This window comes from Haliotis rufescens, unplaced genomic scaffold (genome assembly GCF_023055435.1).
Source record: "Haliotis rufescens isolate VD_foot unplaced genomic scaffold, xgHalRufe1.0.p SCAF_3, whole genome shotgun sequence".
Lineage (NCBI taxonomy): Eukaryota > Metazoa > Mollusca > Gastropoda > Lepetellida > Haliotidae > Haliotis > Haliotis rufescens.
The window spans coordinates 1,506,605-1,534,479 of NW_025964001.1; the positions used below are offsets into that span (position 1 = coordinate 1,506,605).

At 40.8% G+C, this 27,875-nt stretch overlaps 1 protein-coding gene across 2 annotated transcripts; it reads left to right on the top strand.

Moving 5' to 3' along the window:
- LOC124148456 lies at nucleotides 1–27,258 on the top strand. 2 transcript variants are annotated; one of them, XM_048403540.1, is made up of 17 exons: nucleotides 1–396; nucleotides 2,949–3,065; nucleotides 4,022–4,285; nucleotides 11,015–11,153; nucleotides 12,665–13,838; nucleotides 14,603–15,803; nucleotides 16,674–18,085; nucleotides 18,260–18,953; nucleotides 19,108–19,224; nucleotides 19,676–19,989; nucleotides 20,084–20,191; nucleotides 20,458–20,614; nucleotides 20,723–20,906; nucleotides 22,170–23,773; nucleotides 23,900–25,183; nucleotides 25,305–25,811; nucleotides 26,557–27,258. In XM_048403540.1, the coding sequence occupies exons 1-17, from the start codon at nucleotides 72–74 to the stop codon at nucleotides 26,820–26,822; spliced, it is 9,867 nt and encodes a 3,288-aa protein (XP_048259497.1). In that variant the 5' UTR covers nucleotides 1–71; the 3' UTR covers nucleotides 26,823–27,258. The 2 variants fall into 2 exon arrangements, with proteins under 2 accessions (XP_048259497.1, XP_048259498.1); XM_048403541.1 differs by having other exon boundaries at nucleotides 16,674–18,076.
- The last annotated feature ends 617 nt before the right edge of the window (nucleotides 27,259–27,875 follow it).

Here is a 27,875-nt window from a genome sequence, read left to right on the forward strand (position 1 = left end):
GGGACAACAGCTATCACTCGCGTACGATTAATGCTGATTTTGACGTAGCATATGTTTCTGTCAATACTAGAATGACTCTACTTTTGATAATTTTTATTATTTCAACACTAAGTCTTGAGATAACCTCTCACTGTCATCCTAACTGTGCCTGGTTAACACCAGGCGATTGGAGCGAATGCAGCCGGACTTGTGGCGGTGGGTCTCAAAGTAGGACCTTGCATCTTTGCTGCAATCATGACGAGTCTTTTGACAACTGTCTACAGCGGTGCCACAGCGGCTCTTATGCAAGCGGCCCAGACGACACCAGAGCATGCAACAAAATATGCTACAATGGTGGTACTTATGGTGACCGGTGCAGGTGTAGAGAGGGATGGACAGGTACATGCTGTCAGGAAGGTAAGACGACATTTTACAATGTTTTACCGATGTAGGTATCTCAGCGGCATACTGTATGACTGCTGTATTGTGAGAACATTTAGACATTTGCTTTTGAACAGTTAGTCATGAAGCATCTGCTGTAAAGTGCATATGTTTTAGTGACGTTATTTCCAACCCTAAACCAAACGTTTGTCCATGTACTTTTATCATTGTCATCCAGAATCCTTCATCACTTTATATGATTGGTGGTGAGTGCGTGTGTGAGTGTGTGTGTGTGTGTGTGTGTGTGTGTGTATATAATGATATATATGTATGTGGGTGTATGTGTCTTTGTGTATGAGTGTGGAGATATGATGGGAAGACCAGTACTTGATTGATCTCGATGACACTGCATGGCGACTCTCCCAGGACCATGTTGTTGATGAAATATTTGTGAACTTTCAGAAATGATTTGTAGCATCTAGTGAGCACACTCAAAAGGTGCTACAATAAGTAGTTCCCCATACCTCAGACCCGTAGCACGGAATACGTGTAATCACAGCATCAGACACGTCACAAAGATCATAAAGATCAATACACCAAAAATATTTCTGGTAGTTGTTGATTGAGAATACTCCTTTTCACACTTGAGCTACTACACATGTTCGAGCCTTTGTTTGAAAACCATAACAAGATTTATGTTGACAACTTCTATTTCTTTTCTATTCAGGAACATATTATTTTCTGCGGATGGTACCCCGCCAATTCGAAAGGCAATTTTAGTTTTAGTGAAATCAATTTTCATTCCAGTATCTGCACAAAATACTTTCCCAAATACGAATTTTCTTTTTAAGCTGTAAAACGCAAAGACAGATGAGACTTCAGCAGCAAATAATAATGAAAACACACTGACATTGTCAGCTCTCGTCAAATTTCAAATATCTCACCGTAGCCTGTATCATAACTTTAAAATACATTTTACTAATTGCTTGTTTTAAAATTATTATATTACGGCCGTGATGGAATGTTTTTGACCAATTGATTCTATGTGTAATATTGATTCAAAGTTGACATGTTATTAAATCAATAGATCACTGAAAATTAGTGATGAATCCAAGTGTTGGCAAAGAGGGTAAACATGTCCTGTTCTACCAGTAGCACACATTCACCCACACAGCTTCCATAAAGAGTAAATGTTTGTTGCCTAACGCCGCGCAGCAGTACTCCTGCCATACGACGGCGACTTAGGGATGAAACATAAGGGACGTTAAAGGGGAAAAACAACCAAAGAGAAGAGAAATAGTGAAATTGTTTAGTTCATGGTACATGTATGTACTTTCGAACTGCTATGAATAATGATATTTTATTCAGCAAGATTAAACAGAATAAAAACATATATCAACGAGTACGCTAACCACTAAACTGTACATTATCAGTTTAATCAGTGTGATGCTGCAGAAGATAGTGAAAGAGCACACGAAGGGAATCTAGGCGGACTGACAATTACATTTCCTCATCTAATAGATGAAAACTAGTGAGTGGATGAGTAGAGTGTTATGGTTGTTATCTGTAATGTCTGTCTTATCATCGCTACGCAATTCATTGCATTTCCATTCAGAAAATGTCGACCATCCTCATGGTCTAGTGGCAGAGCGTCCGCCCGAAGAGCGGAAGTTCGGGGTCTCGCGATCGATCCCCGGCTGCGTCATAGCAAGAGACGTTAAAAGATGGAATTTGTTGTTACCTTTCCTGACGCTCGGCATGACAGGGCTCAAACAAGGACTGGTTGGTTCGGAGTCAGTATACTGTGTCTGAGTGGGGTATTCATGTTAAACTGCGGCATGGTATCTCAGTGGGCTAGTACTATAACATCGGCATTACTTCTGACTTGCACAAGAAGCCACAGACAGACACACATTCACGCGCGCGCGCACACACACACACACACGCACACCTATATAAGATTAATAATCTTGAACTCGACGTTAAACCCCATTTCACCTCACCTCAGAAAATGTTTGTTTCTATGTAACCAATTTATTTTCTTACTCAGTAATTAACGTTACTTACGTGTTTTTTTTAAACCCGTGAAGATTCCGGGGTAGAATAGGTCTTCAGCAACCCATGCTTGCCGTAAAAGGTGACTATGCTTGTCGTAAAAGGCGACTAACGGGATCGGGTGGTTAGGCTCGCTGACTTGATTGATGCATGTCATCGATCCTAATTGCGTGGATCGATGCTCATGATATTAATCACTGGATTGTCTGGTCCAGATTATTTACAGACCGCCATCATATAGCTGGAATATTGCTGAGTGCGGCGTTAAACAACAAACCAACCAACCAACCAACCAACCAACCGTGTTTTTACAGGTGAACAATTTACTTGCCCTTCTTTGTTTGTGACGGTTGTCACCGATGGGGCAGGATACGCTCATCGTTTCGGTGACACATGGTATCGTGACTATTTTATACTGATTGATAAACACGTGTTTGAGATACAGTCAGACTCGTACAATGGACTCTGCTTTATGTATAGATTTAGGAATTGGTTTTGTCGCATTTAATTAAGCATTTCGTATTACACTTCAGCTACCTGCTCCTATATCAGCAATAGATGGTGCTGGCCAGGTCACTGTAACGACGGTCTAACGACGTCTTGCGCTTGCGAGAGTGGATTCAAGAAGTCAGGAAAGTCCAAGTGTGACAGTAAGAGAACTCTACAGTTTTGGTTTAAGTTACCAGCGGACGTCTTGGTATTCTCGTATGCTTTAAAGGTCTATATGAGACTATGTCTTTCTTAGTAATTAATCCAATTCAGTTTCTGCCTTCTCTGGCCACGAGGGATTGGTTGAGCGGTAAATGCATATAGTTCTAGCCGCTCACTGCACCGTATATAAACAATATAAATAAACCTAGCCATAGATAGTCGTTATATTTATGGCTGAATTGTACGGCTTGTTCAAACACAATAGGTTCAGTCATAGTCAGAAATGCATTATGTGCCATGTAGTCCAGGATCGACTATGAAGTTCTCTGTCCTACATACAAATGAGTGAGTGAGTGAGTATGGTTTAACGATGCTTTTAGCAATATTCCACCAATATCACGGAGGGGGACACCAGAATTGGGCTTGCCATATTTTACCCATGTCGAGAATCGAACCCGGGTCTTCGGCGTGACGAGCGAACGCTTTAACCGGTAGGCTACCCGACCGCACTCCTACATACAATTGTCAACAAGCCTTGCACCAGCATACCTGACACTTATCAGTCACGTACCGCTTCACGTTTCTATCTACATAGATTGATTGTTATTGTTCAGCTATAGCGCTTTGGACATGCACCGAGTGTATGGAGGCTAGCGCAATATACGTACACATTATCATCATTATTAGTCTGTTGAATTGTGTTATCTTCGACTTGCAATAAAATTGAGAACATTAAGAACGAATTTGCAATAAAATCGATCACCTACTCGTGCAAATTAGCCAGTTATATAATTGGGGCTTAAAGTACGAATGAAATGGTATCAAAGAAATGTAGCCTTGCTGTGATATCATGCCGAATTATGGTGATATATTTTGTGCACTATTGTCTCTATGCATTCCAGCTATAAATACTTATCATCACAATGCATAGATCCCACTTGCAATTATGTTCTAGTTAACGCAACGGCAGACCTGCTCACCTGCAATGTTGGAATAGAAGACATTCACAAGAACGTTGGGAACAGCACCAGCAGTGACAGCAGCACTGCCTGTGACTCCATGTCAGGCGTCTTCATCAACATACAGCCTACGACAGTGTCCTTCAGCCTCACATCTGAATTCCAGAGGAAAATATCTTCCCCTCAGCCTGCGTATATCACCAGGACCCTAATCGGCATTGTGGGTGGCAGGGTGACAGTTACAAAGAGGAGTCTGTCAGGTAGATACCACAATTTGTATGTACAAATGTTACGACCATCCTGTTTTAGACGTTCTCTTCAGTGTTATCTACTTGTATTTTTAGAAGCTTGTACTGTTCTATGAAGTCAACAGTGGAACATTGTGATTAAATCACACAATCGTGTGATCTCGACATGTCCAAAAAACTGCGATAACAACCCAAATCACCTGAGAAATAGTCTCACTAAGCGAGTTTAAAGTAAATGAAAATTACTTGAAATTCATAAAATAGTAATTATACAATTTGATGGACGCAATACATATTCTCTACAACACGTTTAGTTTCGAATGAGAGCAGAGTTAACTCCCTTCGTGCACACCCCTACAATGCGCTCAGATCACAGTATCTCTTTTCACTATTCAAGCAGGCTGATACAGTCCCGGATATTGAACGATGAAACCCCCTAATAAATAGGCACAAAAAAGGCAAAATCCCAATAATGTATCATTCGTTATCTAGCAATTTCGATATCTAATGAACATATTTCATACAACATTCTCACAATGTAGGCACACGCACTGTCTCTACGTCAAGAAATATATATTTAACATAAAACATATGAACTTTCAATATGTACTTGTATCAACCTTGCGAGCTACAAGTCGGTTAAACCCGAATCTCTTCCATTCACGAAATGATGGTTCAAGTGTCAGATTTGAAGGTGTTTATTCTTATTCAAATTTCCTTTACAATATTCATTAAACTAATCTTGTTCACAACAATACATTGACGTTCTCACATGCCGTGTCTACATCAGCATGCTTACGTTGTTTCTGTAGACAGTAGTGAAAAACACTGCTGACTGATCGACAGCTTATGATAATCAATCGAACTGGGCTGTTCTGTACTGTACATAATATATATACGATGTCATTTGGTACAAAAAATATTTTCTTGAGCGAAGACCAAACTCAAGAAGAAGACTACGTATTGTTTGCGCCGAAACGTCGGAGGCGGTATTAGTCGCTCGAACGGTCCGATGACGTAGATGGAAGACACAGGTGAACTCATCATTGGTCTGCTATAGTGAGTGAGTGAGTATGGTTTTACGCCGCTTTTAGCAATATTCCAGCAATATCACGGCGGGGGACACCAGAAATGGGCTTCACACATTGTACCCATGTCGGGAATCGAACCCGTGTCTTCGGCGTGACGAGCGAACGCTTTAACCACTAGGCTACCCGACCGCCCCTGATCTGCTATATCTTGACCGATCTCGTGTAGACCCATACCGTTCATATCTGTCAAGGACAGAGATTCCAGCATCTATACGCCCGATGACGTTATTTCTAGTCTTGTCTAGCCTTGGAATATCCAAAATTACTATCAGTTCAAGCAACAGTAACAGGTGGCCTTACAAATACCACCCTTTTCTACCCGACACCCTTACCCCCCATTTCCCATAGAATCACGTGCGAAGTGTATTTAAGTATTTCATTTCACGCCTATTTCGTGACAATTATTACGTAACTCCACAGAAGCTACACAATTACGACACAATTTGTAACCACAATCAAATATGTGATTGCTTGTGTACACGGGATTACTTGTTTTAAAATAATAATTTTGCAGTTTAAGAAGTATACACTTCCGCATTTCTCGTTATATTTTTCTTTGTGTAAGGGAAGTAATGAGTTGTGAGTAGTAGGTGATAGGTGTAAACAGGTGTCGAGTATAAGTCTATAATTGTTTTGCAAGTCTAGAATTTTAAATTCTGAGAGTCTATTAGCGATTGCTAAACATATCAGTTTTTGCATCTTGACAAATTTGTTTTTCATCCCTGGTGTATAGGTTATGTCGGCGTTGATCTTTTAAAACCCTGATTAATTAAAGTAATAATGCTGCACTTAAAAAGTACTTTTTGTTACAAGGGGGTTGGGCTTTATTATTGTAACATCAACGTCAGAGAATACCGGATCTCGAGTATCCGACGTAATATATTCTATTGAGCGTAAATGCCAAATACAGCGATATATATTATATGGAGTGAAACAAATAACTACATGTGGTTCGTCATTTGACCTTTTCCATTTATATGTCCATATGCATATACCAGTATATTCATATGTTAAGGGTCCCGTGAAGATTCCGGGTTAAATTGGTATTAAGCAACCCATGCTTGTTGCAAGAGGTGATTAACGGGATCGGGTGGTCAGTCTCGCTGACTTGGTTGATGCATATCATCGTATCCAAATTGCCTGGATCGATGCTGATGATGTCAATCACTTGATTGTCTGGTCCAGACTCGATTATTCACAGACCGCCGTCGTATAGATGGGATATTGCTGAGTGCGGCGTTAGAGAAAACAACAAACAATTCAAATGTTAAGGGTCTCCTCTTTGTCTCTATTTGTGGTTTTGGCTCTTTTTTTCTGCAACAGGTTATGACGTTTAGCCTATAGTGTTTCTATGATACCAGAGAGCCAGGTTCAAATTCATGTCATGATTTCAAGATCCGTTTTGTATAATATTATTTTAAGTCAGGGTATTGCTAAACGTAGTATGAACCAGAGTACTGACACACTTTTTAAATGTTCGTTCTCCAGCAATCTACGAAAAATACACACATCCCTTCAAACTATGACGTGGAAATGGCTTTGTATATATGAATAAAAGAAAATATCATTTCAATGTCAACACTGATTCAGAGAATGTACAACAGTCATGAGGTTTTTATGTATTACCAAAGCATAAACATAGTTGACACAATTTCTTTAGTCGGGAGTTTTCTACAAGTTGTGTTTTTTTACCTTTTGTACAGTTACTTCAAAATTCGCATTTTGACACACATATATGTACACAATGTTCTATGTAAAATTATGATTCATTCAACATTAGAATGTGCTGACATTTTATAAATGTCCATTCATACAGTCATGGGGTGGGTCAGCATTGTTAGCTCTGCTAACAGTTTAATAAAATTAGCAGGGTCGTTTAGTTGGAAATGATCAACCTCGAGCTGTCATCAAATTAAGGATCAGTCATTGAAAATGTACATATTCAAATTCTAATTTAACTTACCTTGTTTGATATATAAATATAGCTTACATTGGTGATAACAATTTATGTCATTATGTTAACCTAGCATGATAACACAGCAGAAAGGCATAGCGCCTACACGTAATCAACCACAACTGAAAACTGGAGGAACACGCGTTATCGAAATGGTCTGTACTTATGGAAAAGTGAATGTTGATGAAGTAAATGAAACGAAGACGCAACGAAAATTATAACGAAATCATAACATTGACTGACGTCCAAAAGAAACTTTACCAGAGTTTAAAATCACTCTTGCTCAAAAACAACAAAACATACATGCATAAAGTAAAGTGTATTGAGAAGGTCAATAATAATATCAACATAACCAACACTGAAAATGACAATCATACCGCGAGCGAGAATGACGTCAGACCACCCCAAAGTTGGGTGTGGTACAAAACTCGAGCTTTCAGAACCATGGACAATAGGGAGTGTACATAAACAATCGCTCACGTTCAATAACTAGTCATTAGTAGCGTGTGTGACCACCAAATGCCTCAATACACGCAAAAACACTTCGACCCACAGAAAAAGTCAGTCAGTCGTCTGAGGTCACGTGGGATTTGACGCCATACTTCTTGGAGGGCCAAGATCAATTCTTGCCGGTTGGCTGGAGAGTGTGGTCGTTGTCGAACACGACGATCCATCAAGTCCCAGAGGTGTTCTATGGGGGACATGTCGGATGAGCGTGCAGGCCACGGCAGGACGTTGACGTTGTTGGCTGCGAGGAAGTTAGTGACAACTCTGGCTGTATGGGCTCTAGCGTTGTCATGCTGATAATGACACCACTTGGCTGCTGTTGGAGAAATGGTAGGACAACTTGACGAAGAATGTTATCCATGTAACGCTGAGCTGTCAGGTTTCCGTCAACGATGACCAGCGGTGTCCTCTCCTGCCCACAGATCCCTCCCCACACCATGACACTCCCTCCACCATATGGTACGACCTCCTGCACGCAACACGCCGCCGTTCGTTCACCCCTTCGGCGGTACGTTGTCTTCCATCAGCCCTAAACATACAGAATCGACTTTCGTCAGTGAAGACAACCCTCTGCCAGTCACGTCGTTGCCAACGTCATGCAGTCCGGGCCCATCTCAATCGCAGACGACGAAGTTGCGCTGTCAATAGCTGTCCTCTGTATGGTCTAAAAGTCCTGATTCCATTATCCCTGAGTCTCTATCCCTAACCCTGTGACCTGGGTCTGCCTGTTCTTGGCCTGTCAGCGGTCCGCCCTATCTGTCTGTAACGTTGCATCAAGGTGGTAACGGCAACACGGGAGCAACCGAAGGTTCGTGCAATATGGGCGTGGGCGGCTCCCATCTGTACCATACCCAAGGCTCGTTCACGGTGTTCGACTGTGAGTCGTGGCATTTCTTCTGTGTGTTTTTTTTTTATCACTGTGGATGTCTGACTTGCCGTTGCAATCGTTTTATACCCTTACCCGCACGTGCATTTGCAGTTGTCCGTGGTGCACGTGTTTTTCACTTTTTCGCGTGTTATCTCGCAAACATGTAACAGACGATTAACATTTTCTGCATACACTATTGTTGTATTAAGGTTATGTGTTTTAGATAGACTTCATCGAAAATAAATTATACCTTGTCTGAAATATATATTTTCAGTTGGTAAAGTTTCTTTTGGACGTCAGTTTATATCATAATAAAACTGAACATATAATGCAGTCCCTTTGGTTAGCTGATATTGTGCATCAAGTGTTTCGCAGCTCCACCATTTCCTTCGGTTTCACCAGTTCCCAACAACAACGGGCATCAGACACCATGGCATATGGTACCTTTGCATCAAAATGAAAAATTGTAGTCTCATGCAAAGCAAACTCCTACGAGTGTACAACCAATGATGTTTATCAAATGTTTGCTACATTCATTCGTTTGTTAATGTTGATATCTGTTGACATTTGTTGTTATTGACACTTCAGGTTCCATGGTCAGCGCTTCACGTTACCCATGTTGCATCATGAAAGTCAGCCCTGTAGGTTTTGATCTTTCAAAGCAGGCGTCTTTCGATGAACGGGGTCCATGAGAAGGTATTTGCTATACACTGTATATATATGTATGGGCATAATCACGGAACTTGATAGAAGTGCTTTGCCTAAACTCAAATATGACTACAAACTCGGTTAGACCTTTCTCATGTACAACATGTCTGTCTCCCAGACCCAAGAGAATAAATTAAATAAAAGGAATCCAACTCAAGTCTAGAATGATTTGGCAAGTAGAGATTAAAGCATTAAACTGAACAGTGTTCTAGTATCCATTTGAATTTTATTATCAGTGTGTAAGTAGGGGACTGATGGACATAACATTGAACATTTTGAGCTGAACGGTAACTGGGGGCATAAAAAGCATATTAACTATGAATGTATTAACCAAATTTTCAGATACATGGACCTTTTCGTCACCATGAATATCAACAGGGAACTTAAATGAGGATCGGCAACCTGGTAGATTGTCCATCTAACCGGACAGCGTTGGTCTTTCCTTGGCTGGGGTGTAAAACACACTGACTCACTTATTGTTATTTGCAATTCAATGTTCATCTTAATTGTTATTGATGAACAAATAATATATTGTTTACTGAATTAAAACAGTGACATAATAACTACAGTTTTATGTTAGCTGTGGCTCTCTTGGAAAATGAAATATTCCGGCGTTATGACGGCGGTCTGTAAAATAATCGAGTCTGGACCAGACAATCCAGTGATTGATATCATGAGCATCGATCCACGCAATTGGGATCGATGGCATGTATCAACAAAGTCAGCGAGTCTGACCACCCGATCCCGTTAGTCGCCTTTTACGACAAGCATAGTCGGCTTTTACGTCAAGTGTGGGTTGCGGAAGACCTATTCTAGCCCGGAATGTTCACGGGTCCTAAAATTATGACTGTTTACATTGTTACATCAAGTATGTGCCGCAAACCATCCGCGAAATCGAGTACGCGTAGTAGAATGGCAAAATCGAACAAGGAAGTAGAAGATGTGCCTAGAATTGTAGAATTCAGCATTTCCACTAAAAGCTACGAGCACGCGGTAAAACGGCATGTGATCTAACACGCGAGAGCTGAGCAATTAAAGCTAGAGAAATAGAAATGCTGGCCGCAACTGTAGCTCGACTGACAATGCCACTTAAGAAAAGAGAGGAGCTTTATAACATCGTTCTCTCTGGTCGTTCAGTGCCCATATCCGGTGAAAAGGGACGCTTTCGTGTTTGCAGTGTTACATGCAGCAGAATTTCGGAGACACAGAACCAGTTGTAGAAAGGTGACATAAGATGTCAGTGGTCTCAAACTGTGAGACATTGGCAGCAACGTGATTGGTCAAGGATACAACAACGAGAGCAGGTTGAACTTGTTCCATGTGATAGTCGGATGCGGTTGTGAACGATTGGCTCTTGTTTGCATCCAAGGGATAACACTTTCTTTGGTACATCACTCCGGCAGCGTGGGTTCGAATCCCAAACATGACTCAACCCCCAAAAGAACGAGATTCTGTACTTTACAAAGAAAGTTTTATCCCAAATATAACATTTGTTACATTTGACCACTTTCTAAATAGCATTTAAGACCTACCCGGAGTTACTGAATGTCTGCTCCAATACTTGAATCCTTAACCTGCCATATACCCCTTTACTCTTTTTCCATTTGTTGAAGGTTTGGAACATACTCTATCATCAAACACATTGAGAGGGGGTGGTGACTGTACCAAGGACCTCTCATCAACTGAACCTTCAACACATATGTCATGCGTAAGAGTGTTGAGTGGAACATCTTCCCTACAGAATGGAGAACGGTTTGTTTTCTTAAGAAATAATAAGGTATCAGGTACTACTTAAATGTTTAAACTTAGGCTTAGACTTACTTACTGATGCAATGACATTATAAATGCAATTGGTAAGAAGAAAATACACATGTGATAATCTTTATAGCCAGATTCATATGTCACTGACGTGTCACTACCATGCTGGTGCATGGGGGACGATTGTACCTTATGATACTTTTGAGACATAACATCCTTATCAATTCTACAAAACAGTCATATTGAGTATTGCCCACAGTCTGGTTATTCTGAACATATCAGCGGTGGCGGTGTTATATGGACATAATCATAGTAATTTGACAAAATACATTGAATGTGTGCGTGTTAAGTATGTAATTTTACATGCTGTTATGGACCATTATTATGTAATGTCACCTGGAATTGAAATTAAGAAACAGACCAATCTAGGCATCAACTTCATTGTGTATAATCACGATTGTCATAGTATAAAGTGTGTATGAATACCTCTGAAAGAGTCACCTTCATGTTATGAACTGAATCTTATCAGGCAACCTCTGATTGAAAGAGACGTGTCCTCCTTTTACATGCTCAAAAAGCTGTGCCACTTAACTTTAATGCTAATTTCTAAGATACTTCGCTAAAAGATTAAAGGCGCCGTCTTTACTGTACACTTTTTGAGTCACGTCATGGCACTGTTCAAATTACCTCCCCCGTCATGAAACGTATCCTTGGTAAAATTGTTCTTTCATTATTGTCATACAACATGGCGCATCCACATCCATTTTTGGTGAAAAGGTTTCTTTCAACGTGTCGAAATTTTTAATATTATTACCTGGGAAGAAATAAGGCAAGATTATGTCTATCATCTCTGATGCCACTGTGTCCGTCTACCATATCTTAGACAACGGTGTTCGCGCCACAGCAGTCGCAAAATTGTCCTAGGCGGGCGTTCGTGCCCTACGAATTATGTATGTCTCTCAGGACATTGGAATGAGCAATCCTTGAAAAGTTTCATAAACACATGTTCACCTGTTACTCAGCTTAAGGTATTTAACAAAATCCGGTAGTCAAACAAAACGGCTTCTGTTGTTCACCCGGTAAGCTCAATAATTCATGTCTCACAGTTGCTGCAGTCTGCTAACATTAGTGGCAGTAACAAAGATGCAACAGAAAGCACATAAATTCACAATAACCAGCGACACCAAACTTCGTCCATTTTTACATGTTAGCTTGGCCACACAATGCACAATGCACGTTTTGATTCACGTGGTAAACTTGAAGCAATTTAATATAAAACCGGATAATGAAATTGACCTATTTAAGTAATAAACAACCCATTTTAGTGATGTTGTATTGTGTTTAAAACGTAAATTTCTCTTAACGTAAGGGTACAATTAGGTTGAACAGCTGATCAGTTAGCCCTGCTCGTGAAGTTTCAATTTAGGGCACCGCTCATTACAGGTTTCTTTTTAACACCGCGGATGTTGTGAAAATGGCATTGTATAAAGTTCATATACTTTCAGGTTATGTGCAGTGATGAATGTTTACTCTGGAGGAGCATTTTATTACCGTGCCTCTACCTGGCATCATCTGGACACAGAGAAGTTCACGCCAATTCTCAAAACAAAAACTATTTGCTTCAAGTATGACAGTATTTCTCCTGTTCACTGTAAAGGAGATTCAAGGTTCCCATGTCACTCTGCTAGTCCCCTCCTTTTATCCGCCAGAACCACTAGATCTCCTAACATCACTTTAGGAATTTCAGGATGGGTAGACCCCTACGCAGAACATGGGGCACCAGAACAAGCCTCAGGCGTGAAGTACTACAAGGTGGACGTTTATGGTATGAAACACCTGGATCTGAACACACAGGTTGTGGACTTTGATAGACAAGTATTCACATCAGGCAAGCTGACAGGAAACAATGTCAATATTACAGTCCCACTGCCTGCAGAAACTGCCATGTATGTTGCATATTTGGAAGTCCATGATGTTGCTGGAAATGTCCGATATGCGCGACGTTTTGTGTTGTATGATAACACATCTAAACTTGAGGTTAATACAACTGGAGTATTGAGGGTCACATCTGCGTCAATGGACACCAAATATACTTGGCAAATTCACCATGGGAACATTCAGTTAGATTGGAACGAACGTTATCATAATGATCATTACATAACGAATGATTATTTTTGTCATGTGAAACCAGACACAAGCAAAGCAATATCAGGTGTATATGATCAAGTTACAGGCATGTTACCTGTCATGGGTACTGTGAATATCCACGGTATCACACGTTTCAAATATCAATGGCGTCTCAACAATGGTTCAGAAACGTTGTGGAAATCCGTTCCTGATTTTACCAACCAGTCTTTGAGTCTCAATCTGAACCTGACAGATGGTGAAACATATGAAGTCTGGATTCAGGCCCAGGATATCATGCTGAACACCATAGTGGAGTCTGTAGTGGTGCACATAGACAGGAGTGTGGCTGATATTGCTGATACCTGGCTGCTGAGAGAGGGAACGAGTCAGATATACGTCCACAACAACACAGATCTTTCGACGATGGTTCTTCAGTTTCGAGCATGGGATGTCCACAGTGGGCTCAGATCTGTGCTATGGGCGCTTGGGACAACTAATGCGGCATCAGATTTAGGAAACGGGGCGCTTCCTGTCCTGAAACTACATGATCAGGTAATGCAAATTTGTCACTGTGGAAACAAATGAAATGGGATTATAGTGAAATGTTTTTTCTTGGGATTCATATTCATTTTATCTAGAGTTTCATTCTAATCGATGAAATCGACATTGCCTTATTTGGCTCTATCATGCATTTTCGTAACCAGGCAGATCAGATGTGTTAATGCAAATAATAATGGGCCATTTATATTGTGCATATTTCCACACCACACAGGGGCATGCTCAAAGCGCTATTATTACCCCAGTCACCTGATAAGTGTTCACTCAACAATCATTCTCAGCTCCCCGGGGAGTATACAGTCAAAACTGCCTGTTAGGCTCAGAAGGTTACAAACCACATTGCCGTCTCATCATACCGGGTACCCATCCACTGCAGGGTGAACACATGCACATTTCGAACTTAGTCACTTGCCCAAGGAGACACCACATGTGTTACATGTTCTTCAGTTAGGGGCAGGACCGAAGCCCTAAAAACTCTCAAGAGCCAATCTGCTGAAACGCAATCACCCATTCAAGGACTCAATCGACGTTTCTTAACTTTACCTGACATGTGACCTGTGCGCTGTGCATAGGACCATGTGTCACCATGAAATGGGAAAACATCTCTGTCCATGTCTGTCATGGACATTTTCTCCATGTACATACATCACATCAGACAACATATGGGGCATCACAGACATCCCGTATATTCAAAACTACATAATTTGTATCTTCTTTAGGTAACATGTGTAAGCTAATCTATATATTTCTGGTTTCAGGTGGACTGTCCACGAGGGCCAGATTGTTACTGTCCATCTGTTGGGCCTTGTGAATTCCAGAATTATACACTGAACTTAGGCAGCACCACTCTTAAAGCCAACAATACCAATACAGGACAACACAACAGAGAGTATTACTTCACCCTCTCCATAACTAATGAGGCCTGGCTAAAGAGTTTTGCTCACCTGGATGTGCTGGTTGATGAGTCTCCTCCTCGGGTTGGCGTTGTTCAAGAGGGAAGCATTGACGGTCCAGACATAGATTACACCAGTGAGGGACATGTACAGATCAGTTGGCAAGGTTTCATAGATCATGAGAGTGGTATCCGATATTACATCGTAGGGTTAGCAGACAGATGTCTTACAATTCATGAATTGAAGAAGCAAACAAATGCCAGTCATAACATCATTCAAAAAGCAACAACTGAAAGCTTATCCCTAGTTTTCCCAACAGAAGGTAGATATTTTACTTCACTTGTTGCCGTTAACAATGCTCTAGATTATTCTGTTGTTATTTGCTCAGATGGCATCACATTTGATCTCTCTCCCCCGATCATTGTAAACATCAGTCTCCACCAGGCAGCCTCTCTTTCAAGTCTCCATTGTATTGGTAATCACATATGGCTAATCAACTCTAACATGACAATGGCTAGGCTTCCAATGGTGACACGGTGCCTTGAACGATGCCATGATTACAACACAGATAGGAATTTGCGTTTTCCTACAGTACATGCAGGTTACATAAACAATGAGACAGCCGATAGTCTGTGTAGGGATCTACCATATCTGAATGAGACTGTAATGTATGTGCCGTTTCACAAGCTTGTTCTTAACTGGAGCATAATTGAAAGTGAAAGCCAGATTCGCGAATCCTTCATAGGGTTTGGGTATGATGTGTCCACATACAGCAAACCAGATCTGGCCGACTATAAACCTACCCATAGGAAAAGAAGTTTCCACAGTCATGAAACTGGTTTTGACAGTGGGACAGAGTTTTACATATTTATCAAGACTGAAAACAAGGCTGGTGTCTCGTCTGTGGCGACACTCGGTCCTGTGATGATAGATGACACCCCTCCAGATGTACACGGGACACTTGTACCAGAGATAGTTGGGGATCATGTCAGAGTCACCTGGACTAATCACACATTCTATGATCCTGAAGAACTACATCAGCAATTCACAGTTACATATCGAGCAGGTAGGCATCAGGTGCAGGTTTGAACGTACATCTCAAAATAGGTTGATGCATGCTATTGTATCCCAATTGCGTGGATCGATGCTCATGATGTCAATCACTAGATTGTCTTGTCCAGTCCCGATTATTTATAGATCTCCGTCATATAGCTGGAATATTACTTAGAGCGGCGTTAAACAACACACAAACAAACAAACAACATCTCAAAATATGGGCAGAGTTTGACCTCACTGTATTTGTCCCCCATACATGGCCACAACATTGCTTCAGTGTTGTTGCAATGGTTTGTCTGTCCATTAACTTTGGCATTAACCTAAAAACATCTGGATAAATATTTAGCAACATAAAATATGACTTTCGTCACATTCAGTTTTAATATTGAAAACAATGAAGAAACTCAACTTTTGAATAGCTGAGGTAACTGGCCCAGGACCACAATGTGATTTGGATTTATTAATAGAAAGGATTATACTATCATGTTTGCACTGTTTTGAAAAAAACACACCAAAAAACTTTCCTTAAAACCATCAAAAGTGATTATGACCATGTTCCAAGAGAACTGTAACGTTTGTAGGATATGTACAACATCATTAGGTAATTTCAAGAACATTTGAGAAGAAATCAAATTTAACTAAGTACTTTAATAAGTGTGTTTTAGTCTACACTCAAATGTTAACCCTTGTTGGCAATGTTTTAAGAATACTATTTCAATTTCAAAATGTACCAAGTTACTATTCATATATGTATATATAAAGTTCTTCTCTGGTTGCACAGAAAAATCGGATGTACCTGCAAGAAACTGTGTCTTGGTGAAATGTGTCACAAGTCATTTGATAACTGCATAGTATAGAGGTTGTATGATGTTTCTTACAGTTATGGAGCAGGACTATGTGACACCAATACTGCAGAGTCCTTCTGGGGCAAGTAAGATGTGTAAAGCTGAGGGACATGCTGGCTGTATTCAGTATCCACTGGTTCCCCTGCAGCACCAGGATTCAGAACTCGGAAAGACGTGTCTCTTTGAGTTGTATGTTTACAACTCAGCAGGCCACTTTACTACTGTAAGAACTGACTCAATCCGTCTTCCATCGCGGTTCCCTCCTGGTCCAGCTGTGGTCGTTGATGTAGATCCTTCGGATGTAGACTCCTTGATAGATGTGGACTTCTTCTTTAAGCAGTATTCTGCTTGTGCTCACTGGTTTGGATTCAAGCATCACAGAAACGTTACCTTTGAGATCGGCATTGGGTCATCAGCAGGTATGGATGACGTGGTAGGGTTCACAGTTGTCACTAGGCAGGATACCCTCACTGCCTGCATTAACTCGTCCTCTCTCAAATTGTTTGCAAGGTACTTCACATCAATACGAGCTAAATGTTCAGGTGGAGAGACTGTTTCATCATCAGATGGATTTATGATTGTGGCAGATGCCCCAAATTCCATCTCTGTTTTTGATGGTCCGACATGTGAACTGAATGAAGAGATGTTGGTTAACGATCTTGATTTACATAACCTTTCTCACCATATGATCGTTAACGTTACATTCGACAAGCCACTGCATCTTGGACATCACTATAGTGCTGTAGTTAAAAATATCACTACCTTAAAAGGATTCACATTTCTGTCCGACGATGTATTCACCACTGAAAGCAACGTGATAGATAATTCAACTTATCATGTGCAGTTTTTTCCTCTTACAACAATTCCATATTTCCAACTGAGTTTATCAAATGGAAGCAGTTTAAACATTTATATGTACAGATGTGTTCAGGATGTTGACTACCAGGTCTCAACGGCATCCTACACACTGCATTGGCAGGCTAATGGTGAATACCTGAATTTTGCCACCCATTACCATCTCCGCCTACTGCAAAGGACATGTAACAATGAATCTTCAGAAACATGTGTGAATATCATCAGAGAAACAACGGTTAGAGCAGGAAGGGGCATGGCACATTTAACTGAACTAAATCTGAAAACTGGACAGCATTATTTAGCTTCTATATCGCCTTGCTATGGACACATCTGTCTCTCAAGTGAATTGTCTGATGGCGTGATGATATCTGTACTTCCTGTGATTGGGAATATCGTCTCTGTAATACAGGATGAATCTGGAGATTGTACAAATATATCTGTTGAGGTAGCAAGTTTTGAGTGTGGAGAGTCTCGAAAGATATCACGGAGCTGCGCCATGCAGTGGGCAATCATCAAGTCAGAATCTGATTCCAGTCCAGTTACAACGTGGATGCAAGTCGACCCTGCCTCTTTCAATGTCAAGGTAGATAAGGCATTAAGTCTGATTACATATAATTGATATTTCAGTTACAAATAAACAGTGCACAATGCATATGCACATGACATATCTTAACAATCTGTGACTAGATTTAATGTATCATAAGTCATATCTCATTATGAAAAAGCTAATATTGAATTGTTGACTAAGTATTTCTTCTGATTTCAGACATCAAGATGCCTGAGGCTACCAATCCACTCATATCAAAAGCTGTTTACTTGTGTACGAGTGTTCTGCCCATCGGGGCAGTTTGGTTCTAAATGTGTGGAGCTGACATTGAACCCATACGCTCAGTCTTACAGTGAGCATGCACTGTTTGAACTACCAGCCGATGATCAACGTCTGGCTAATGTCGAGGATATTCTCCACAGTGAACGTCTTGGCACAAGGTTAAAACTGCTGCATGAGCTAGATGTTGACTTCATCAACCGCAACAGCAGAGTGAGTTCTATCATCACCAATACAGCTGGGCGTAACATCACATGGTTTATCATGAAAGGCATTCAACATGTTCCAGTGTATGACTGTGACTCGGATAAATCATGCCTGGCATGGCAATTTACACAAACTGGATTTGTCAGGTTCGGCTGGATAGACTTTGACGATGCTGAATTCTATTACATCTGTGCCAGTGTCAATGGAAATAAGGAAAAGGAATCAAGATTGGCTTTTACCATTTGTGGAAATGGATTTGTGATGGACAAGACTCCTCCTGTAGCAGGTTCTGTCAGTGTAACCAACACAGTATTAGGCTTTATCACAGATTCTTCACATATGTCCATCACATGGTCCGGATTCTCTGACAAGCAGCCAGATGGAGTCTTCTACGCCCACGCAATAAAATCATATTCAATTGCAATAGGTATGAAGCTGTTGAAACATTTTAAACATACTCAGTTATATATTTCATCTAAGGGAGAATGCAATGAATGGGAATGATAGCGGTGTAATAAAGTTCTGTTCTATGTTGTCTGTTTGCATTTGAATAAAGTTTAAAATTGAACTTATGTTTGAAGGCAACTATCCTCATGGTCAAAATGTCAAGCCATGGACAAAGATTGGTGAACGCACATCATTTCAAGCAGAGGGGCTTTCCATCAAGACTGGGGAAGTGTACTATGTCACCATCAAAGGTGATTATACTGAAGGAAATAATAGCCATATACCTTTTACATTGTATGATTTGTTTGTTTGTTGTTTAACGCCGCACTCAGCAATATTCCAGCTATATGGCGGCGGTCTGTAAATAATCGAGTCTGGACCAGACAATCCAGTGATTGACATCATGAGCATCGATCCACGCGATTTGGATCGATAACATGCATCAACTAAGTCAGCGAGCCTGACCCCCCGATCCCGTTAGTCACCTCGTACGACAAGCATATGTTTATGAACCACGATCTAATAGTAATGATAAAAGATCTTCGCGAAAACGACAATAAAATAAATCCGACAGTTCGACAATCTTGCAGAAATTCATAAAACTGTATAAGAGGTCACTTTAGAATAAGCTTCAGTCAGGAATATTATATCATTTGTGCATGTATACGCAGAACACCTAATCCATCAAACTGATTTTTTCAGCTGAAGATCATGTCGGTCATATGACAGAGAGTATTTCTCCTGAAATAATAGCCGACCTGACTCCACCTGTATGTGGTGAGATCCATGTTGAAGGACTGTTCCCGCACAAGAAGTTTTTGGGGACCAAGACACTTCACATCCACTGGAGAAATATCCATGACCCTGAAAGTGGCATCGAGTCCTTCCATCTAAATATGTTCACCCCAGTCAACACAGAGACGCTACATCTACATTTTGGCACTGGAACAAAATCTACAATCATTCATATTGATGATACATTTATTGAGGGAACTCTTTATGAAATTAGAATCAAGGTAACAGTAAGAATAGTTTTATAAAGCATATTGTTGAAGCTTGAACATCACCGTTGTTGCTGCACATTTCTCTTTGTCTTTCTTTAAATTATAGGCCATCAACAATGCCCAGCTTCAATCTCTCTGCACATCCAAGGCATTCATCATTGACAACTCCCGACCACTTGCTGGTGTTCTTCGAGATGGCTATGATGGCATTGAGGTGATGGTCTGTTTTAGTGTGTCACATTTCAATAAGAAAACTATAGCCCATCTCCAATGATAAATTGAATAGGCGTTTACTTCATTCACTTCACCACATGCTATTGAGGTACATTCTGCATTACATTCAGATACGTAGATTTATTCCCACTTCCCTTTTGTTTCCACTTTTATCCTTTCCGTTTGACAGATACTGGAACATCACTTGATTTGTTTATGCAGTTTCTTACCATGTCAATAAAATTCGTCATTTGTCATTTCTCTTAGAATGAAGTAGACTATCAAACAAGTATAACGGAATTGGGCTGCCACTGGACTGGATTTGACGACCCTCACTCAGGGATCCAGGGCTACAGAATAGGACTTGGAACTTCACCTGGGGTTTTGGATGTTCAGCCTCTTCTGTCTGTTGGACTTCGGACAAGTACGTATAGAACACCAAAGTTGTTCTAATTAACTGTTAATGTATTACATAGCTTCTGTTAACATGTGAACACACATGAGAGTATAATGTATATGAATAATGTTTCAGGTTATAACTGGACACATGCCTTCAACCCTGGAGTGAAGTATTACAGCACAGTAGAGGCGTGTAACAATGCAGGGCTCTGTGTTACTGCATCTTCTGATGGCGTTGTTATGGATGGATCCTCTCCTGCAGCTGGTGTTGTTATTGTCGGTCACACTGACACTCATAACAAATATCATGGTCACAGGTGAATTGATTCAAAAAAATTTATAGTGTATCAAGTGAGATAATTATTGTGTCAACTATATATTCACTCATGGATATCATCAAATGCATCAGCCTCCCTATCTAAACATTTTTTTACAAATGCAATTTGCAAAGGACAATAAAAGTGACAAAATCCTTTGTATATTTATATGAAGTCTCTTATAAAAGCAGTCCATTGTACGTTTCCGACTATATCATGAGCATGTGTTCATAAATCACTATCAAAAAGTCATGGTATCGGGTATTCGCGAAAAGGTGAACGTATCCAGCCAAACGAGTGACACTGTCATAAACACATGCAAAGGCAAGTCAATTGTCCACCTTTTAAAAGCTTTACCGAGTCCTTGAATGTTGTAACCTTGATCAAACAACTTCTGAGAAAGGGACGTATGGCGCTATTTGGATTAAATGTAGGAAGAGCATGCTCGATTGAACATGAAAAGTAAAAGGCTGGAGGAGCTGCTGCGAAATTGCTCCACATAAAGTAAAAGTTGAATAATGGAAAGCTTAAATCATCCTTCCTGTCATAAAGTCTTGGGGAGTGTTTGTCACTCTGAATCTCTACACATAGATGTAAATATGAACTGGACGAGGAGGCCTCACTTGACTACTTTATTTCTAGTCCAGGGAGGTTGATGGTTATTTAACGATTTCAGATCATTGGTAAACAGAAACAGGATTCAGTAATACTTCTTGGCCAAATTACCTTGTTTTGACAATCTGAGTAAAAATTCCGATTCCTATGCATAAAAAAACAGATCAGCAAGAATGAAGGCACAACTGGTGCGCATGGCAAAATCTACTTTTTGACTTTGTGGCTTACACCCAAATGTTACATAGATTTCACATATTTTTTTTTCATGGAAATTCAGAGGGTATTTGCTTTCTTTTTTTTGACAAATTGTCCTAAAGATAAATATTGATATCTCTGAAGATAGACATGTAAATATAGCTATGGTCACCATGTTTGGTGATAAATGTTCCATATATCAAGGAATTGGGTTTTTCGTTCAGGTTGGATTGTGGTGAACAAAGTTGAAAAATGACATGTTTTGACCGAGTTGAACTTGGTTCTTCTCTGACATTGCAAAAACTCAAGCAAATCCTTTGAATGTTTTAGAATAAAAGAAGACAGTTTCGTTGTCTTCCCATATTAGTCACGTTTATGCACAGGGGCAAGCGTTATTGGAATTCTTATGACCGACACAACAATAAAAATACATATTTATATATTTAATTGCAGATCATATGTCCACAGTAAATGGGTTGGTTTTGAAGATGCAGAGACAGGAATCCATCACTTTGAGTGTTGTATTGGACAGACATTACATTCTTGTGACATTATGAATTTCACAAACACAGCCCTCTCCGATTCCTACTTGGCAAGTGGGCTGCACCTGCCGGTTTCTGTTCCTCTGTTTGTCACTGTAAGAGCGTATAACCCCGTGGGTCTGTTTGTCGAGGCTGTCTCACCCAGTTTTGAAGTTGATGACACTGCACCAAAAGCCATCGACAGACCAGTGTTCATGTCAACAGCACCAGATGGACCCGACAATATCACTATACAATGGGATAACAGTCTCCTGTATTCGAAGTGGAAGTTCATTGACGATGGCAGTCCAATACATAAGCACATACTTACCTTTAAAACATACCACGAGTCAGCAGTAGCAGTAGAACAGATTACGTTAGGACCACAGACAAATCACCTACTTATTCTACAGAAAGATAAGAGACTTAGAAATGGAGATAAATATCAACTGTCAGTGACTTCTTGTAACCGAGCAGGGTTGTGTACAACCTCACACAGCAACGACATTCTGATTGATTCTACTTCTCCGATACTGGGAGGCTTTAAGCCACCACTAACGTGGCAAACCATGAGCATCAATGGATCCGAAGTAACATTTGTCAATCTGACCTGGTATGGCTTTTCAGATGCAGAATCAAACATTTCATGCTACCATATAAATGTGGGAACATCGTATGAAGGTGGCGAGCTAACACATGATACAATCACAGTCAACCATGATCCATCAGTGAAAGAGCAGTCAAGCACAATCCAGCTAACACAGACACTTCATGGCGGGAAAATCGTTTTATCTATTTGGGCTGAGAATTCTGCACTTCTACTGAGTCCAGTTGGTAAAGTTACCGTATCAGTCGTAGCAACAAACACCAAGACTGGACGTGAAGGAATACTGGAACTACAGCGCCACTCCTGTGACACACACTACTGCACTGACGACTGTACATGTGCTGTGGTTGAGCGGAAATGTAATCCACCTTCTACACCCGTAGACTGTCACGATATGTCTAATAGTACATCACACAAGCATCCGGATGTCCGAATATATCCTGGAGCCCGTAACCTATCTGGCTTCTATGCTATACCTTCTCTGTCTTGTATTGCTGGACATTGGGAGACAACATTTGACATACAACGATATGAATGGAGTATGGGGCTGCTCAACGAACCATTTGGGGCTGGAATATTTACAGCTGGTGAAAGTACCTGGTATGATGTTGGAAAGAGGACTGAGACTGTTCATTGTCTGCCATATGGTCGAGCTCTTGAACATGGAGAAGACTATGTAATCTACATTAGGGCCTGGTACTCAGATTCGGAATACAGAGTCTTCACATCCCCAAGTATAAGAGTCGACCACACACCCCCTTCTGTGAGAAGAGGGAGAGCGCTGAAGGACTCAGATTCAACGTGCAACAGAGACTTTGACATCTTCCACAGCAATCACAGTGACATAACTGCCTGTTGGCAAGGATTGTTCCAGGAAACGCAAACAAACATCGAGGAGTACAGCGTCTGGGCTGGTGTTACAAAATATGGTAAGTTCAATATGTGATTGGTAAATAATAAATACTGGTCGTTTTGGAGAAATATAGCAGTTTCGTTCATATTATCATATGCGTATTTATTTTCGTAATCTCTATAACAGCTTTTATTTTATCCAGGTACAGACCTGTTGCCATATCAGAGTGTAGGCCTGACCACAGATATCTCCTTACCCGTGGTAAATATGACTCATGGTACCAAGTACTATGTGGGCATTCGCGCCATCAACTCCCTAAACATGTCTGCCACTGTCATCTCAGACGGTTTTGTGGTGGATGCAGACATTCCAGTTGGTGGACACGTCTTCAACACTGAAAATCATCGAAGTAGACTGACACAGTCTGATAACTCATCTTTCGGTGTTTCGTGGCATGGATTTCAAGACCATCACTCAAGTGTGAAGCAGTATCATGTTCACCTGAAGGAGGACAACTCATCAAATACTGTAGCTAACGCCACATTGACACTCAGGAACTCGATTGTCTTTGATGCCTTGAATCTAGAACATGGACAAGTTTACACAGCGTCTGTAGTAGCAGAGGATTTTGCTGGACATCTCAGTAACGAAGTAACATCCCTCCCCGCGTTACTTGATGCGACTCCTCCATATGGATTTGTGTGTAATAACTTCACAAATATCACAATCACCAACATGACCTATGAGAAAAATGATCTTCCATCTGGTTTCCTGAATGTATTTAAAGTTGCTTTACCTCGAGACTCTGGTTCACATTATCGTGTGAGGGTTTCCATTCAGCGTGATCATCTTAATCATGAAGAGGCTCTGTTTTCAGTGAGTGGCATCCACATCCAGATCCCATTTGTTCTGAGATATAATCACACACTGTACTGTGCTGAATACCAGTTTACACTTGATGCAGAAACTATGCCCGTCTCAGCTGTTTTAGAAGTTACTATTCAGAGTAAAGAAACCTTCCAGGATGCAAATATAGAAATGGAGCTATGCACAGACAAAGAGAGAACACAAGGGTCAGATGCAATAACAACACGACAACTTACGCCCTCACTACTAGGTATCTGCACAAGGTTGATGGACCCTGAAAGCGGCTTAAAGAACATAGAGATTGGAGTTGGTACAACACCAGGAGGGTTTCAGCTACAGACCCTTCGCCGAGCAGAAGCTGGGTTCCACCAGTTGTTGGAGGTCACCGCCCCCCATGGAACGCCAGTTTATACAACAGTCATAGCTGAGAATGGTGCCGGACTGAGGACGCATTATCTTTCTGACCCCATTGTGCTCGACCATACTCCACCCACAATATCAGATGTAAAAGTCCTACTTTTTTATTCAGGTAGCAAACCTTCTGAAACAACACACGCATCTGGATCCTGGTCAACTGAAGACAAAGAATCAGGAATTGATACATGCTGGTGTGCTCTAGGTAAAGTTTGTGTTGTAATATATTCCATGTATATACTTGTGTATGCCAACACTATGCATAGTATTCCATCTAGATGTGTCATGACAACATATTGTTCTGAAAACGTGATATGTGTTTTTAGGTCACACGAGACTGGCATCTGATCTCCATAGTTGGGTTACTTCAGAGAGTGGTACATCCTGCCAGATACCTGTTCCACATCCATCCCATGGACTCCGACTGTACATGAACATTCAGTGCACCAACAACGTCGAATTGGGCTCGCTTGACGCATCAGACGAACTACAAATTCTCTTCAGACCACCATCGGCTGCTGGTAGCAGTGTTGGCTTTGTGGTGCAGAACAGCTACAGCCAGCATGGGAAAGATGTGCCACAATCTATTATGTCCTCTCTTGCTTTTCAGTGGACATGGCCAGACCGGGAGTCCGTCAGTCACTACCAGTGTCGGGTAACAGGCATTGAGGTATGGACGAACACCACCTTGAGGTACTGTGAGATGTCAAGCATGCAGCTGAAGGATGGGGAGAACTATACAGCTATGGTTCGAGCTGTAAACATGCGCCAGCAAATCAGTGAAGTAATATCAGCTTCAGTGGCTACAGACAGTTCAGCACCAGTACTGACAGGTACCGTTGAACCTTGTACCATCACTACATATAGTGCCAACACTAATCGTGCGATGGTAGCTAAGCATATGTTCCATTTTTAGAATTTAAGTATTCTGACTGAAGTAAATAGAGAATCTGACCCGAGTGTCTTTTGTCCGCGTGTGCGGCAAGCCTCAAAGCTTTTCCACGTTTATCAACTCATGTTCATATATTTGATATAAAAAGACACTAGGTTGAGATTTTATTTATCATCCAACATCATTCTTCCAACTTTTTCAATTTGTAGACAGTAATATGCAGGGTTAGAAACTAACAGTGTTTGTCCACTAGTCCCCATAATGATAACATATAGCAAAACCCTTAAAATTGGCCAATTTCTACTAGTCCTTAGGATACATTTACCTTTGGGCATTTTTGAAAGGCCTGCAGTACTAATGCCAATTTCTAACGCTGAATATGCAGTGGCTTAAGTGTAAAACGTACTGCTAACAGCTTCAGTCACAAAGCCATTAGTGATGTCATTTGATGCCATGGTAACAAATGACATCACAATGGTCTGCAAAGCATTGTGATGCATTTTCATTGCAGCGATATCTACAATGTAGATATCGCTTGGTCTCACCCAAGAGATATCTCCTGTGGGAGCCAGTTTTGGATGATAAATTACCATACACACATTTACAATGACATGAATACACTTTTTGAATTTACACATCATACACACCTTCGTCTCTATCAGTTTCATTCATGTTTATACACACAGGAAGGAACGCATTAGTTCATTGGAGCTCGGACAGTGTGACGGTATCCTTTGGAGATGTGTTTTATCCCAGAAGAAACCACCTCACCTACACCATCAGTGTGGGCTCCAGCATGGGCTACAGCGACTACATGCAGCTGTACACTACAAGTCACACTGACGTCACAGTCAACGTGCCGGGCACCATATCAGAGATTCATGCCACAATAACAGCCCAAGCACCTGTTGGCACATACGAATCCTATTCCGGTACTTTCACAAGGAAGTAATAATCGAGTTATTTCAGTGAATAGTTGTTTTGTATTAATCATATATTTTAGCACCAGCAATATAACATAGATTTGATTATTCTGTAGTTCTTGTTTTATTGTAATATGGCTGCTGTTCATAGTATATTGCGCCACACTACCATGTACTCGCTTATATTTAGATAACATATGTTGTAAAAAATATCCTGTTGATCAATGAAGAAACGCATATATTTATTGATGTCAGTGTGTGTGATCATGAATCGCCTGGGAAGAGTATCTAATCTGATGAATGTAGATGTGATTTACAAGAAGGTAAATATTTAGTGGATTGATTCTATAAACAGGATTAGAACCTGTCATACTTTGTAATTTCAGAAAATATATGTGTGTGTATCAAATCTTCGAATAATGTTTTACATAATTTTAATCATGATTAAAATTAAATTGAGTAACAGTTGGTTTCTTCCTTTTCTTAATTAGATTAGATATAAAGCTTCTTAGCTGGCAGGTATATCATAATGCGAGACAAACCCCGCATCTCCTCTCCCCTTCATTTCACTCAATGTGTTCTGCTGAAGACACAGCACGTCTTCGAAATCTGGAGAAACTTCACGTTTACATGTATATGACAACATGTCATTTCCCAGAAAAGTTTTCAAATGCAAAACTTGTTCGAGTTAAGTTTAAACAGATTCCGAAAAGCCCTCGATTGGCTTAGGTGCCACAATCTCTTCACGAAAACAGGAGACATGAACGTAAAGGGTGAGTGAGTGAGTGAGTTGGGTTTTAACGCCGCTTTTAACAGTGTTCCAGTTATATCACGGCGTGTCAGCTTGATGTGGGAGGAATGCCCAAAGTGATGCAGGTCTCAGACGTTTACCACTTCGTTGAAACCCACGGGCACGGGTATGGTGCTGACAAACCTAGAAACATAATCGGGGCGAACCGGGATTCGAACCCACAATCATAGGTTTCTGGCGTGCCCAAGGGACGCAACTCTGCACAGCGAATCGCGGCGCCTTAGGCGACTGGGCCACCCGTGCCCCCTGAACGTGAAGGGAATAATAAATC